At 46.6% G+C, this 16,590-nt stretch overlaps 1 protein-coding gene across 1 annotated transcript in view; it reads right to left on the bottom strand.

Annotated features, from left to right (window-relative positions):
* Positions 1-5,428: 5,428 nt before the first annotated feature.
* DRC8 (dynein regulatory complex subunit 8) overlaps positions 5,429-16,590 on the bottom strand; it is a 144,512-nt gene continuing 133,350 nt past the window's right edge. Inside the window, exons 7-8 of the mRNA XM_082702365.1 lie at positions 6,327-6,373; positions 5,429-5,691 (exon numbers count right to left, since the gene is read on the bottom strand). Of these exons, the coding sequence (XP_082558491.1) occupies positions 6,342-6,373 (32 nt within the window). The 3' untranslated portion in view covers positions 5,429-5,691; positions 6,327-6,341. The remainder of the gene's footprint in view (positions 5,692-6,326; positions 6,374-16,590) is intronic.

The raw sequence follows: 16,590 nt of genomic DNA, 5'->3' as shown, positions 1-16,590 counted from the left end.
CTCTCCTACTTTCTTCTTTGTTAACTGAATATTCCGGGAGCGGCCCGGGCGAGTGGGGGTGGGGGGTGCTTTCATCTGTCTACTGGCCTTTGAGCTCTAATGATTATAATGTGCATCTTTAATTCATCATGGGCCACTTAGTGTTAATATTGAGCCACTTCGACTGAAATTTAAGAAACTCGCAAGAGTAAATTGCATTTTACCTCCCTCTTTTGTACTATTTAAATAAATTTTATATCTATATACATTATAAAACCCAAAGTGCAGTCTTAACAATTTTATTTTAAACATGTTGTCTTTTAGTGAAACTAGAAAATTTTAAGTGTAGGTTTTTTCTTTTATTTTTTAGAGAGAGAGAAGGGGGGAGGGACGCAGAGGGAGAAGGAGAATCCTAAGCAGATTCTTGCTAAGCGTGCAGCCCCACTCCATTTCAGGACCCTGTGACAGTGACCTGAGCCAAAGACAAGATTTGGACACTTACCTAACTGAGCCACCTAGACACCCCAGCCTTTTTTGCTTCTGAATGGAGATCAACAGCAAACCTATAGGAATTCCCTCTGTGTAGTATATGTCCTTTTTCTCTGGATGCTCAAAGATTTTCCCTTTACCATTACTTCTCAACAATTTGACTATGATGCTTCTAGATGTGGTTCTGTCTGTACTTATCCTGGGTAAGGTTTGCTGAATTTCTAGGACCTGTAAGTTAATCTAAAAGTTTTTCCACCAAATTTGGGGTCATTTCAGCCATTTTTGTATTCAAATTACTTTCTGCCCCATTCTCTCTTTCCTCTCCTTCTGGGAGACCAATTACATGGATATTTTTATACTACTTGAATTGTCTCATAAGTTACTGAGTGGTTCTATTTGTTAATATTATCCTTATCCCTCAATTCTTCAATCTGGATTAATTTCTGCAGATCCTTTATTAAGTTCACTAGGCATTGTTTCTGCTATCTCCAGTCTCTATTAAGAATATCCAGTAAATTCTTTATTTCAGATATTGTGGTTTTTAATACATGCATACATACATATATAGTTTCCATTTATCTGCTTCTTTTTCCTTTAAATCCTTGAACATAGTTATGAGAGCAGCTTTAAAATTTCCTATCTGCTCATCCCAACATCTGGCTCACTTGCGGGTCACTCTCTATGAACTGATTTTTCTCTTGACTCTGAATCCCGTCTTCTTGTTTCTTTTCATATCTGATAGCCAATAAAATTTAACTGCTTGCTGAATATGGTGGACATTACATCATAGAGTTGCTAGATTGTGCTATCTTCCTTTGAAGAGTATCCATTTTGTTCTAGCAACAAGCAGCTAAGCTAGTGGTGGATCACCTTAAACTTGTAGCAACTTGGCTTTATGCTTTGTTAGACTAGATCTATGTCGGTTGTAGCTTAGATATATCTAAGAAAAATTCCTTGGTCCTGAGACCTATTCTTTACCCCTAAAGTGGAGAGCATCTGGCATTTCAGTAAAAAGCCCAAAATGTTTGCCAGACCCTCTTGCTTGGGATTTACAGCCAGACTCTGCTCCCCTGTAGTGACAGCAGCTGAAATCAATTCTTCCAGTTTTAGGATACTACTTTTCCCTGACTTCCTGTAGCTCTCTCATGTATACAAAATTCAAAAATATCAGCCAATGACTTTGGGAAATTGCAGATTTTAGGGCTGCTTCTCTCCTTTCCAAGATTTTTCTTCTCCTTTTCCAGCCACAGCCCTTAACTGCACCAGGGGAATGCCTCACACCAGAAAGACTGGCTCTCTCCTCGAGTTATAGCCACTGTGCCCAGCAGACTTGAACAGATCCATATAATACTTCATTCAGAGACTGAACCCTTGACTCCCCTCTGGCCACTGCCTACTTCTGGCCACTCTCCCATGCCTTTAAATAGGCTTTTTGTTGTTGCTGTTATCCAGCTTGTAATTGTTTTCTTTAGGGAATTCAATTGTATATATAAAATACTCCCCAATTTTAGTCTTAATGGTGGCTTTTTCAAGTCTATGTTAGGTTTTTAGAATTCCTGTAGCTTCAAGGGTTTTTATTCTGTGAATTAGCAGCCTAAAAAGTTAGTCTTTAAAGAATCTAACTGTATATCATTTCTCGGCCTTTTGGCTAAGATCAAGTGTCAAGAGTCTAACTATTTTATTTTCTGTCGGACTGAAGGATTCTAATGATGCAACTAGACCCTTCACTGATAGACAGACAGACAAATCTATCTAGACAGACTTATCTGTCTAGATAGATCTTACCTTTTCACATTCAAGGACATTAACAGCATTACTTCAAACACACACACACACACACACCTTATTTTATGAATGAAGAAATTACATACTAGCTTCTAAAAACTGAGCGCTTCTCTAAACACCAATTTATTTATTCTACTGATACCCCTGGATGAAACAATATCTCCCTGTTACATCCACGAATACAAAGTGAAAAAAAAAAAAAAAACCCACTAAGGTCTATCACTTGGCTAAGAATAAAATTCCTATTCCATATTCCTCACTCCTTAGTTATGAAGTGGACGTAACTTCTTTGGGAACGTTTCAGGTGACTTTTACATTGTCCAAAAATGCAGTTTAGCTTTCTCATTATTTATATCTCAGGGACAAGTGGCTCATAAATTTTATAACTACACTATATTATGGCACTGTATTTTTGAAAGTCTAAAAGAATAAATTAAAAATTACAACAAACAAAAACAAAAACAAAATGAGGCTGGCCACTTCTAATTGCTAATCAGAGGGCAACAGATAACAGATTCCCCTTCTCTTTAATACTTTTCTTTTGAAATAACTTCCACAATGGTTCGGACACAAACATGCCAGCAGAACCGGTGGGCTCACTGCCTGTGCCAGAGGCCGCTGAGTTTCTCCTTGACAGATAATTAAAACAGCTTACACTGCCCATGTGGTATTCTTGATGACTATGCACACAATATTTGCATTTGATCTACTGGCGTTCCAGGGACCATATGATCATGTGTGGGCTGCCAAAGAGTCATCAGCAAGCTGGTAATTTTCATTTTCGTGCTTGGTCACTACTGGAGTGTTAGAGGATGGTTGTCACCCTGCAAGTGAAGGAAGGCTTTCCACTCTTGGACTATCATTTCAATCACTAATCATTTTATCCTCGTAAATTCCTTTTCACGTTAACCTCCAAGTTTGAGTTCAGTCCCAAGGTGACCGTAGATAAGAGTAGAGAAAGAGAAAGGGCTGAACGAAATTTGTGTGGCTGGAGGGATAAATGTTCTATCACTATTTTTATTTTGCTTTCAGGCTGGGGAAGAGAAGACCAGTTATGGAAAAGAGAGAAGAAGACCAGACAGTGTGTGTCCAGCCCATGGACGCTGGGTAGCAGATGGACAGCCATGACCCATGCCGACACTTATCGCAAGACGTGACCTGCTTTGCAAAGAGATCAGGGCATCCCATGTGTCACCGTGTATAATTGTGATGGAAGAAAAGCAACCTACATGTGCATCTGTAGGGGACGGCTTTCATAACTTACGCTGTCCTCAGATTAGGAAATACTATGCAGCCATTAAGAACATTTCCATAAAAGAATTTTATGGAAGTAATAGAAAGACAATGATGATGTGTTAGGACTGAAAAACGTAAAGTCGGTACAGTACATTGATAATGCAGTGTAAGTATATAATCAGGGGAAAAAAAGACTAGAATCCAGCATCAAAATATTGAGAGTATTATAGCTCTCTGGGAGTTTCCAATTCTGTTTACAGCGACAAATGTAATATTATTATAAGAAAAAGATTTCTAAAATAAGAAAAGAATTTAGAACAAGTTTTAATTTTTAGGAAGGGGATTGATCATTAGGTAAAGAATTGGGCTGCCCCAAAGGAAACAGTCAACAAAACAAAGAGGCAACCCACGGAATGGGAGAAGATATTTGCAAATGACAGTACAGACAAAAGGTTGATATCCAGGATCTATAATGAACTCCTCAAACTCAACACACACAAAACAGGCAATCATATAAAAAAAAAATGGGCAGAAGATATGAACAGAGACTTCTCCAATGAAGACATACAAATGGCTATCAGACACATGAAAAAATGTTCATCATCACTAGCCATCAGGGAGATTCAAATCAAAACCACATTGAGATATCACCTTATACCAGTTAGAATGGCGAAAATTAACAAGACAGGAAACAACATGTGTTGGAGGGGATGTGGAGAAAGGGGAACCCTCTTACACTGTTGGTGGGAATGCAGGTTGGTGCAGCCTCTGTGGAAAACAGTGTGGAGATTCCTCAAGAAATTAAAAATAGAGCTTCCCTATGACCCTGCCATTGCACTCCTGGGTATTTACCCCAAAGATACAGATGTAGTGAAAAGAAGGGCCATCTGTACCCCAATGTTTATAGCAGCAATGGCCATGGTCGCCAAACTATGGAAAGAACCAAGATGCCCTTCAACGGATGAATGGATAAGGAAGATGTGGTCCATATACACTATGGAGTATTTTGCCTCCATCAGAAAGGATGAATACCCAACTTTTGTAGCAACATGGACGGGACTGGAAGAGATTATGCTGAGTGAAATAAGTCAAGCAGAGAGAGTCAATTATCATATGGTTTCACTTATTTGTGGAGCATAACAAATAGCATGGAGGACATGGGGAGTTAGAGAGGAGAAGGGAGTTGGGGGAAATTGGAAGGGGAGGTGAATCATGAGAGACTATGGACTCTGAAAAACAATCTGAGAGGCTTGAAGTGGTGGGGGGCGGGGTGGGAGGTTGGGGGAACCAGGTGGTGGGTATTATAGAGGGCACAGATTGCATGGAGCACTGGGTGTGGTGAAAAAATAATGAATACTGTTATGCTGAAAAGAAATAAATTTAATTAAAAAAAAAAAGAATTGGGCTGCCCCACAAACACCCATGGTCATACATTTCCAGGCACATACACAGTCACGCACACACACACACACACACACGCCTTCATACTTAATTGAGACCGGGCTACAAACCAAACCAAACCAAACAAAGCCAAGGAGGGAAATGAGTAGAGAATGTCGGTGATTAACTATTTTACAATAAAACAGGTTTTCCAAGCGCTTCACCAAAAAAAGGGAAAAAAGTAATCATACTTCACTTATCTGTACAATTTCTTGAATTCAGAGTTAGGACTATAAGAGAGGGAACTGAGAGCTCTCCAGAGGTGAGGTGGCTGGCCCCAAGACACAAACCCAGCCAAGGGAGATGGCCAAGGAAAAACCCAGAGCCTTCTTTGGTCCCCACTTAAAAGCCAGGAAGAACCCATTGGTGACAAGTGGGAATAAGAACACTGTGACAGTCCAGTCTGACAGTCAGACATGTAGTAAAACAAAACTGCACCTGTTGGATGACTTGTCTGATGACGTGAGGGCTGAGCTGGAGCCAAACATCATCACGTGGGTGCCGGGAAACATTTTTATTTAAAATTTCTAGAACAGCCTTTAACTTACAGGCAGGTCAAGTACAGCCCAGCACGACAAAGGAAACAGAGTCAGGGGAGGTCAGAAAAGGGTGAGATACTCCCAGTAGAGGGAACAGCAAGGGACCCCCGGGGGAAAGAGCCTTTGACGGGACGGGGCAAGATGGAGCAGGGATTACAAAAAGGTAGACATCAGACAAGGGACAGGGAGGTCACAAGGGCGCCAATTTTCCAGACAGGTGTACCTGTTAGGAGGTAACGAGCAAGAGGAGATGTTCTAATTTGATAATCAGAAAATAAACAACCTGATCCAAAGCAAAAGATGTGAACATATATTTCACTCCCCAAAACGTGGACAAACAGCTTAATAAGCACATAAAACTAGATTCAACAGCATTTGTCATTGCGGAAGTGAGGATTAAAAGCCACAATGAGCTACCAATGAACAGCTGACATCAAAAACCATCACGGAGGAGACGGAGAAATGCGGGTTCCCGGGCGCTGCTGGGGGGAAAGTTAGATGGTGTGGCCACTTTGGAAAACAGTTTGGCAATTTCTCAAAAAGTTCAATAGGAAATTACTGTCCCGCCCATTAATTCTACTCCTAGTATCCACCCAGGAGAAAAAAATAAAAATGAAGAAAACATACGTCCAGGCAAAAGCTTGCACACAGCAAACTTGCTCACAGTAGCCCCAGTGTGGAAAGAACCTATTGTCAGTGGCCCGAGAAAGAAGGGATGGACAGGCTGAGTGAAAGAAAGCACCCCCCAGAGACCCGCCCTGTCGGACGGCTTCCCTGTGAAATACTCACAAAGGACAGGCAGTAGAGACAGAAAGCTGATGGGTGGTTGCCTGGGCACCAGGGAGGGACAGGGCTTACCTGGCCTGAGGGATCTCACAGGGTGATGGAGACTGCTGAGTGGTGATCTAGAAAAACAAAACCAAAAGTGTGCATATGAATAGGATGAGTTTTCTTTTTAAATTTTATTTATTTATTTATTTATAGCACGTGATGGGGATGGGGCAAAAGAGAGACAGCATCTTAAGCAGGCTCCATGCCCAGCACAGAGCCTGATGCCAGGCTCGAACTCATGACCCTGAGATCATCACCTGAGCCCAAATCAAGACTTAGACCCTAACTGACTAAGCCACCCAGGCCGGATGACTTGTATTATATGTAAAATCTATCTCAAGAAAGCCATTTTTATAAAAGTGTTGGACAAGGCAAAAGGGGTTGAAAATGAGGAATCCATTCCAGGCCACCAGCCCTGGGCAAGCTCGGCTTGGAGACTAAGGACACCTAAGGAGGAAGGTGGCGGTAGCCAGGCTGGTTTGCAGGACAAGGAAGATGTGGCAATAGTGTTTCTAACACAAGGTTGGTGGGAGGAAGATGGCATGTGATTTCAAAGAGATCCGGCCATGATGACCCTCTGAAGCAGAATCCCCAGAAAGAGGGTGTCACGTGTGCCATTCAGGAACCCCCACACGGCGGACATTGTGAATCAGCCAGAGGGGAGCCCATCACTGGGAAGGGCATCGGGAGACCCTGGCTGACTGCTGGTGGGAACTGAGGGGCCAGAAAACAAACTGGAAATGTGTGCTTTAAAAAGAGTTGTGGTATTAGGATCTCAGTAAGGAACCGTCAGAGCAAGGTCATGGAGGAAAAGAGGAGTGGGCTGTCTGTACCCAAGCCGTGTGAGCACCGCCAGGTGCAGGAGTGACCAGGAGCCACCAGCCAGCCACAAGTGGCGATGGGCAGAAAGGCACACACAACCCAGGGCAGAGCTTTGAAGACCACGATGGAAGGAAGGGAGCCACGTGAAGATCGTGTTTGCAGAAGAGAGCAACTTACAGGAGGTGTGGCATTCCAAGAGTTCCTCCAAAGAGGACTTAAAATCAGAACCAATGTTTCTAACCAGTATTGTCATTGCCTGAACCCTTGATGGATGTCTCCCAGCTGTGTACTGCCGGAGCCCTGGGTACCAGCATGAGGAGACTCTGGTCCTCCTCTGAACTGCTGACACCTCCACGCTCACGTTAGCAGCCACTCTTTCTGTTGCCTCTACCTCTGGCTGCACCAGCTGCACAAATTCTGCTCTGGCTTGTCCGTCACCCAGGACGTCCTCTCAGTGCTGTGCCTTCCCTGCAAAACCACTAGTTCTGATTACTCGCACTTGGGCTCATTTCTAGCTCATGAGTTGGAAGTGAAGTTTTTCTAGATGGATGGATGGGTAGGTGTATGGGTGAGAGGCTGTGCAGGTCGGGAGAATGTATGGTGGGTGGGTGGGTGGGTGGATGGAGGGGTCAGTGGGTGTATGGGTTGATGAATGGATGGGTGGGGAAGTTAGTGGGGAGTCAATGGATGAGTGGCTGGGTGACTGGTGGGTGGACCGGATGGGAGACATGACCTTGAACAAAAAGAAGGACCCAGTGAGAGTAACTGGATGACAGATACCTCTGGGTGAGGGGACAGTGGCAACTCACAGTTTCTATAAAAAGGCTGCTATTGAGATCAAGCCATGATCCTTCCCGTTACTTTTCTAATATATATATTTTTAAATCACAGGATTTGGCCTCATTTAAAAACAACAAGTGTCAGGGAATTCAGGAGTTATGGTTTCCACAGCAACCTTCACGTGGCCACCCAACTCCTACTAAATAAATGAGATTAAGCATTTATATTGCCCTTGACATTCAGCCATATGCTAAGCAATCCCTTTATTGGTTTATAATTCCTGGCAGCCACCTGCGAGAGCAGCAGCCTGCTCACTCCCACATTAAGAGGGAAGAAACCACTGGGACACCTGGGTGGCTCGGTCATTAAGCATCTGCCTTCAGCTCAGGTCATGACCCCACGGTTTTGGGATCGAGCCCCTCATTGGGTTCCCAGCTCAGCAGGAAGCCTGCTTCTCCCTCTCCCACTCCCCTTGCTTGTGTCCCCTGTCTCTCTCTCTCCGTCAAATAAATAAATAAAATCTCCAAAAACAAAACAAAAACAAACAAACAAACAAAAACCCAAAGAATTAATGGATGAAGAAGCCAAGTCCCAGGAGAAGAACGATGTGCCCAGAGAAACCCCAGTTGATGCTTCGCTGGCTAATCCGACTCTCCCCTGACAGCAGGCAGCAGGGTAAAATGCTGACAGCAGGGCTGCCCAGAGTGCACCAGGAAAACTGACAGTCATTGAATGCCTACTGTGCGCTGGGTCCTTCTGGAGAGCTTTTCCAAACCCCTGCCACTGAGGACTGAGTCACAAGCCACTGAAGAAACAATAACAAAAACCAGAGGCTTTTACTCTGAGTGGAAGAAATTGTATAGAGCTTTGGTTCAACTGGCTTCCACAGAAGCAACTTGTTTATGAGCCCAGAACCACAAATGCCTACAAAGAGAAAGAAAAAGTCCTTCCAGTGAGAAGAAAGTTCAGAAAAAGAACAACAACTACCCAGGTGTCAAAGAATAGAAGCCCTGGCTTGGGTACCTAATCGCCTTTGGAAACTTTGGCTTATTCGGTAGGTTATTACTTATTACCGCTTTTCTGGTAGCAAATCTTACAAATCTCATCTCCCAGATAAGCACAGGCATGTGGATTGAAAGCACAACCCAACACACCTGGGTGGCTCAGTTGATTGAACGATGGGATCTTGACTGATTTCAGCTCAAGTCGTGATCTCAGGGTCAAGAGATGGAGCCCTGTGTCAGGCTCCGAGCCAAGCATGAAGTCTGCTTGAGATTCTCTCTTTCTCCCTCTGCCCTTCCCATCCACCACCCAGCAAAGAAGGCATGATCCAAGGCCTTAGGCTGCCAATTATGACGCATGGCCCCCAGTCCTTAGACAAGGAGGGAGGCCTGGGACCAAGTGTTGGCTCTGGTCTTAGCCGTCATCTCAACAACAGATCTTTAAGGAGGAGTAAACAACACATGAACTGCAGAGCCATGCTAAATTGAGAGGTATTGCCAACACTCCCGAAGAAAGCAAGAAGATGTGTGAAAATTCAGAGTCTCAGAAGTGTGAGAAAACAAAAAGCACAAAAGCAAGCCAAAAGCATCAAACTTCCGACATCAAGGAGGTGGATTTTGAGCTCCTGACTCGGAATGGTTGACAATTAGAGAGCAGTTTTCCCTAAAAGACAAGGGAGAGAGAGTTGGCTTCAAATTAAAAAATAAACTTTTGCTCCAGTAAAACAGGCCCACTTCACGCAGGAAGCTTTTCCTAACAAGTCCTGCTTAGCCACGCCATTCTCTACAGATCTGCTGGTACTGTGGTCTTAACTGTTCCCCCCTCCCTCATCACCCAGCACCAAGCATACAGCTGCAGGACAATATGGCGGGGCAGGAGCTGTCCATGGTCGGCTTCCGTTCGCCCTTCTCCCCAGCCCCCCTAGAGTTCTCCAGCCACGATGCAATGCTGGGGTTCAAGATGGTGGCCAAGACTGTCCAAATTAAGATTGAGACAGGCATTTAAGGGTTCAAAATTATGGGCATGATACCCACTGTAAGCTCCTCAAGGCCAGTGGCCATGTCTTTAATGTTCAAGTCCCTCACGTTCAGGACAGCCCCGGGTGTGGCTCCTAATACACGTTTATGGTGGAAGTGAGTGTGTATCAGTATTTGAGTGCTTTGCTTTTCCTGCAAAACAACTCACTTCACACTTGATGTCAAACACCACACTGTGTTCTGAACAACTTATAGCCCAAAAGACCAATCTGATATATGACCACAAGTAATCAAAGCATCTAGGAGAAATCACTAAATAGTGAAGACCAAAGCAACTAGAATATGTATAAAGTCTAAAAATAACTGTGGTAAAACAAGACTGTTTTCAGTGAGTCCATTTCTAGAGGTGAGAACAAAGACAGGAACACATACTCGTTTGAGGAGATTAAAATGAAAAGTGATGGATTTGAAGTTAAGAAAGTGTAGGCAAGCTTTCAAGGTAAATATAATGACTACGAAATCTAGCAGACTGTGTAATTGTCTTCCTTCACGACTGGAGGCAAGCCCATCACTGATGAATTTTAAATGACATCTGGATGGTCCTCTAGTCCAATGTTCAGTTCTATGCCTGCATAGGACATTACTCTGTAACAGTTGGATTTTCAGAATAATTTATAGTGAGTGAGTATAAAGGGAAGCTTAACATAGTTCTTTCTTTCTTTTTTTTTAATATTTTATTCATTTATTTGACAGAGATCACAAGTAGACAGAGAGGCAGGCAAAGAGAGAGAGGAGGAAGCAGGCTCCCCACTGAGCAGAGAGCCTGATGCAGGGCTCGATCCCAGGACCCTGAGATGAAGGCTGAGGTTTTAACCCACTGAGCCACCCAGGTGCCCCACATAGTTATTTCGTTTACACTGATGCAGCGCAGAGTGTAAACATAGAGAGCTGAAGGACATGCCCAACACCAAAAAAGAAGCTAGAATGTCACAGAGAGGATCAGAATTCCAAGTCACAAATCATGTTTTTCTCTACTTACCTCTTTCTTTGTGGCAGTGAGCATGGGATGTTGTAATTCCAGGACTCCTTGAGCCCACAGGATATGCTTTTTGAGTCCTCCCCCTGGATTGTGTTTTTAGGTTCCCAAGTACTACATTCAACTGCTTTTTTTTTATGTTATTGACAAATTCACCTAGATTTACAAAACCCTCTCCTCCTTGTGCGCCTTCATGTGGCTGTGATTCCCGGGACTGGTGTTTACATTCCGTGTAGGGCAGCGTAATGTAAGGGTTAAAAACCCAAACTCCAACATCAAATTCTAGCTGTGCAAACTTATTCAGCTTCCGCTTCCTCTTTTCTCACTTATCTTCTCACCTATTAAAAGAGGGTGAATAATAACGCCTACCCCCCAAGGGCTAAATTGGGTAATTTATATGAGTTGCTTAGTACAATGTTGGACATAGATAACTCTGTAAATTCTAGCTTAGAACTATTACGTTTTGAAAATCTGAGGTAGAACATTCCTCACAGGGGACAAGAAGTCTGACATACTGCGATCCATGTAACAACTCTTCCACTCAAGAGAATAAAGCAGGAAGCGCAAAGAGGGTAGACATTCCCTGCCTTCCATGGGACGTCAGCTCTGTTCTCTACTCTTGTACAGTCCCCCTTAATGGCAGGGGCTGGAAACATGGGAACCGCATTTCCCACATACCAACTGATGGCACCAACCAGAGCACTCAAGTGACCTCTAGAAGATGGAGGAAATACAAACCATTGAGTGGCTCCCCCTTCAGGAACAGACAGATATGGCACACAGGACTTTCCCGAGGGCCTCCTTTCCCAGAGAAGTCGCACCTTGAACCTACCTGTTCCTCTGTCAGCTAGTGTGGGCCAATGGCTGGTGGCCAATGGCACTCCCTTCCCTTGGCACCCCGCCCTTCCATTTAGCACCCGGAGGGGGCTCTGTTCCTCTGATGGATTCACTGCCTAAGAAGTGAAACGCCTCAACACACTCATAAATATGTATCATTTACTTATTCATTCCACACTTAAGACAAGGAAAGACACTGTTCTGGGTGTCAGGAATACGAGAACAAACCAAACAGAAGAAGGTCCACCCTCTTGGAACTTATAGCTCAGTGGGAGTCAATGAATAAACCAATATGGCAGAGTTGGTGAGTGCGGGCTGAGGAGGACAGATGTGGGGAGGGACGGGGTGTTATTATCTTGTACGGTAGTTGGGGAAGGCTCCTTGCTACAGTGAAACTTCAGCTGAAACCTGAAGCAAACAAGGGAGCAACGCATTCAGCTCTGGGAAGAGAACTTCGGGCTCTTCGGGAAGACGCTGTTTGGAAAGCAGCAACTCAAGAAGTCACGTGGCTGCAGAGGACAAGAATAGTTAATAGGTGGCCTTAGGGGGCCACCAGCAGGGCCTGTGGACCATGTAAAGTCTTTGGCTTTTACTCCAAGTGAGATAAAGAGCCACCTAGAGGTTTTTGAGCAGCTGATACATGGAATAGAGAGACGGCAGGGGCAGGGCGGAAGCAGAGACCAGCCTTGACAATAATGCACCTGAGAGATGAAAGCAGCCTGGCCCAGCTGGTGACCATGGACGTGGTCCACTGTTCCATCGCTGGCCATCTTCTGGGCTCTTTGGGAATCTGAATGTAGGTCTGCATTTTTTATTTATTTATTTTTTTAATTTATTTTTTTTTTTAAGATTTTATTTATTTGACAGAGAGAGATCACAAGTAGGCAGAGAGAGAGAGGAGGAAGCAGGCTCCCCGCTGAGCAGAGAGCCCGATACGGGACTCGATCCCAGGACCCTGAGATCATGACCTGAGCCGAAGGCAGCGGCTTAACCCACTGAGCCACCCAGGCGCCCCGTGGTCTGCATTTTTTAAATCACAGTGAAACATGCATAACGTAAGACTCACCAGCTCAGCCATGTCTAAGTATAGCGTTCAATGGCATTGAGTACGCTCCCACTGTTACGCAACCATCACCACCGTCTGTCTCTAGGACCTTTTCATCGTCCCCAAATGAAACTCTGACCCCATTGAACACCACGTCCCCCTTTCCCCCGCCCCTGGCAACCACCATTCCTCTTTCTGTCTCTACGGCTTTCACTCCTTCCGGTCCCTCCTATAAGTGGCATCTATCCTCCTGTGACTGCTATTTCGCTTAGCACGATGTCCCTGACACTCAGCCTGCTCCTGGGCCGCAACTGGAAGGTAGGATTCGACAGGCAGGCAGGCTAGGCGAGGAGCTCGTGCGTCCCTGTGGGACTCTGCCTCTGGTCTCTCCCGCTCCAGTCTGACAAGCAGCTGCACAGAATCACCCCCTGCCCAGGGCTGGAATGGTTCCCACCGTCCAGGACCTCAGACCCTGGGCTGGAGGGGTGCTCCCTTTGGAGGAGCTCTTTCCAACTATATCCACCCCTGGAGACTCTCAAACTGCTGTCCTGAGAAGGGTGCATGTGCACCATAGACTCCTTGGCATGGCCTTGGAGACCCTCCGCGAGCCGGCCCTGCTTGAGCTCTCTATGTCCTCCCATAGACCCTACCATCCTGCCAAAATGAACCACTGACTCTTGTTACATGGATCACAGTATGTCAGACTTGTTGTCCCCTGTGAGGAATGTTCCGCCTCAGATTGTCAGAAGGTAATGATTCTAAGCTAGAATTTACGGAGTCATCTATGTCCAGCGCTGTACTAAGCCCCTCACATAAATTACCCAGTTTAGCCCTTGGGGGGTAGGTGTTATTATTCACCCTCTTTTAATAGGTGAGAAGATAAGTGAGAGAGGAGGAAGTGGACGCTGAATAACTTGTCCAAATTTGCACGGCTAGAATTTGATGTTGGAGTTTGGGTTTTTAACCCTTAGACTACACTCCCCCACACGCGCTACAACCTCTTCACTCAAGCCTCTGTTTTTGCCTTTGCCCAGAATGCCCTTCCTTCCACGACCGCGTATTCAGTCCTCCCTCCTACAACGCCCAGCCCCAATGCTACCTCCTCCAGGAAGCCCTTGGCGGATTCCTCCAACGGGATGCACTGTCTTCCTCCCCAAATCCCCACGGCTGTCTTGTGTGAGCTCCTGGAAGAATGTCCTTCTCTCCCGTCAGAACTTGAACTCTCCCGGGACACCATTCAGCCATGTTCTGGTTGGTTCCCCTCCCTGGACCCTGTCTTTGAGGGCTCAGAGTTTGTTTGATCGATGAACAGATGGGATAATCATTCATTTGAGTCAAATATGCAACTAGAACACCGCTGAGCACAGGGATTCCTGAAAATGTCATCATCGTATCTGTTTCCCTGCAACGTGCCCAAAGCCCATCATCCCGCCCAGAGCCCAGTGAGATCAAAGGGAAACACACCCCAACCTCCAGCATAGATTTGTTCACACTTTCAGGTTCTTCATCGTCCTATTTTTTCCTCAGTCATACTCCAGTTTTTAAATATCTCCTTATGGACCCATTCATTTGATTTAGTTATTATTTGCAAAGCAAAATAAAAAAAACAAAAGAGAACTTTAGATTTTGTGCAATACTCCTGAGAAACTCTCCCTCTAGAGAACGCCCTGTGTCTAAGTCAAAACCACGTAAATAATTGTAGCGGGTGCACTGTGCCCCCAGAGAGACATGTCCAAGTCCTGATGTGCCCCTGTGTGTGCACGTGACGCCCCTCTGTGGACGTGACCTGATTTGGAAATAGGGTTTTGGCAGATGTAATTAAGGATCTGGAGATGAAACCATCTTGACCTTGAGGGGAGCCCTGACAGGTGTCCTTATAAGGGAAGGGGAGCTCTGAGACCCACCTGCACAAGGAAGCGTGGGGACAGGCCCCCGGAAGGGAGGGACAGACACTGCTGCCAGGAGGAGCTCCTGGGGCCACCAGATGCTGGGAGAGGCAGGCAGGAGCCTCCGAGAGCCTTTGGAGGAAGCATGGCTCTGGCGACACCTTGAGTTTGGACTTCAAGGCTCCGGAGCTGTGCCATTTCCAGCCGTCAGGTTTGTGGCTGTTAGGGCAGGCCCGGGAAGCCAACACATGAAGTCACCTCATCAGTCCACAGAATAACAGCCAAACCCAGTTCTCCAAGCAGCCTCCTCTCTTCCGGCGCGGCCCTACACACACACACACACACACACACACACACACACACACACACACGCTAGAGCCCCCACCACCACGCCCTATCCTCTCCCCACCTGCCTTTTAAAATCATTTCCTTTCATCTCCGTTCACTTGACCCCCTGTCTCGTGGTCTCCGCCCCTGTGTGGGCCGCCATAGCCAACCACCCCAGCAAACGTTTCTCCCTCAGAGTCTGGAAGCTAGAGGTCCTGCATGGGGGCGACAGCCCCGCCAGCTTCTCGGGTTCTCACACGGTGGATCTTCCTGTCAGGGCACGGCTGTGTCCTGAGGGCGCCACCTGGTGACCATGAGCCTCCGGAAGGCCCTGTGTCCTGGAGCCTTGAGGGAGTGGAGTGTGTGTGTGTGGGGGGGGGGATAGTCCATGCCCCTCTATGAGCTGGTGGGGACCCCGACATTCAGCCCAGGGCGGTTCCCTTTCTCTTTTCTTTCTCGTTCTTTCTGGCTCAGGGGTGTCACTGCACCCAGCCTCCCTTCCTCCGACCAGGAAAACCTCTGCAACACCTCAGGAGCCCCCAGGATGAATGCCGGGGTGTGCCAAACACTTCCCTGTGAGAGCCAGAACCTCTCGCTGGGAGCAAAAGCCACAGAAAATAAGCAAAGAGCTGCCCATCGCGTCTTGGCGCCCATCAGAGCGCCAAGACGCCCTACAGAGTCTTGGCCCCCCTCCACCCCCAGGCAGCCTCCCCACATCCTCTGTGGGCCATCAGCTCCTGAGGCCCAGGGAAGGCCTGTTGTGGTGTGGTATGTGGTGTGTGTGTGTGTGTGTGTGTGTGTTGAGACTGGTGTGTTGTATGATGTGTGGTGTGTGTGTTTCTGTGTAGTGGGGACATCTGTGTGTGGTGTATGGGGGGGGGTGTAGGATATGTGTGTATATGTGTGTTGGGGCTGGTGTGTGGTGTGTGTGTGTGGTATGTGGTGTGTGGTATGTGGTGTATGTGTGGGGGAGGGGGATGTGTGTGTCTGTGTGTTGGGACTGGTGTGTGTATGTTTGTGATGTGTGTGGTGTGGGGAGTTGTGGGGGGTGTGGTGCCTGATGCACGTGATGGGGGGTAGGGGGGCGGTGTGTGGAGTGTAGGCCGGTGTGTAGGGGTGTGGTAGGGGAGTGCATGGGAGGGTTGTGCACAAATGCCCACTTTTTTTGTCTTTCAGACTTTCCTTAGGGAAGAAACCGCCTCCCTCCCCGCTCCAACAGGGTGCCGGCTCAGAGTACCCAGAGGCGTCTCTTTAGGTCCCAGGCCACACCCCTGCACTGCCCGCCGGCGCCCTGTCCTCCAGGGCAACCATTTGGACCGTCCTGAAATGTCTGACTCCATTTTTCTTAATGCGCTGATGCTACCATTCCTGCCATTTCTTGGTTTATCATTTTCAGACAAGGGCTCTCTAGGGCCTTGTGGCGCAGGACAGGAAGCGTCAGCTGCCAACCCCTCCGCGTCTGCTCGCTCCCCCCTCCCAGTGATGCCATAGGTAGAAGGAGGGGCCCATCCTGATGGCGGGCTCCCGCCTGAGGCCCGGCCCCAGCACCCCGGCCTGACTGGTCAGCCCTTGCTGCCCA

Source organism: Mustela nivalis (genome assembly GCF_964662115.1).
Source record: "Mustela nivalis genome assembly, chromosome: 16".
In the NCBI taxonomy this organism is placed as follows: domain Eukaryota; kingdom Metazoa; phylum Chordata; class Mammalia; order Carnivora; family Mustelidae; genus Mustela; species Mustela nivalis.
The sequence above is the reverse complement of the archived record's forward strand: the minus strand, read 5'-3'. Positions and strand labels throughout refer to the sequence as shown.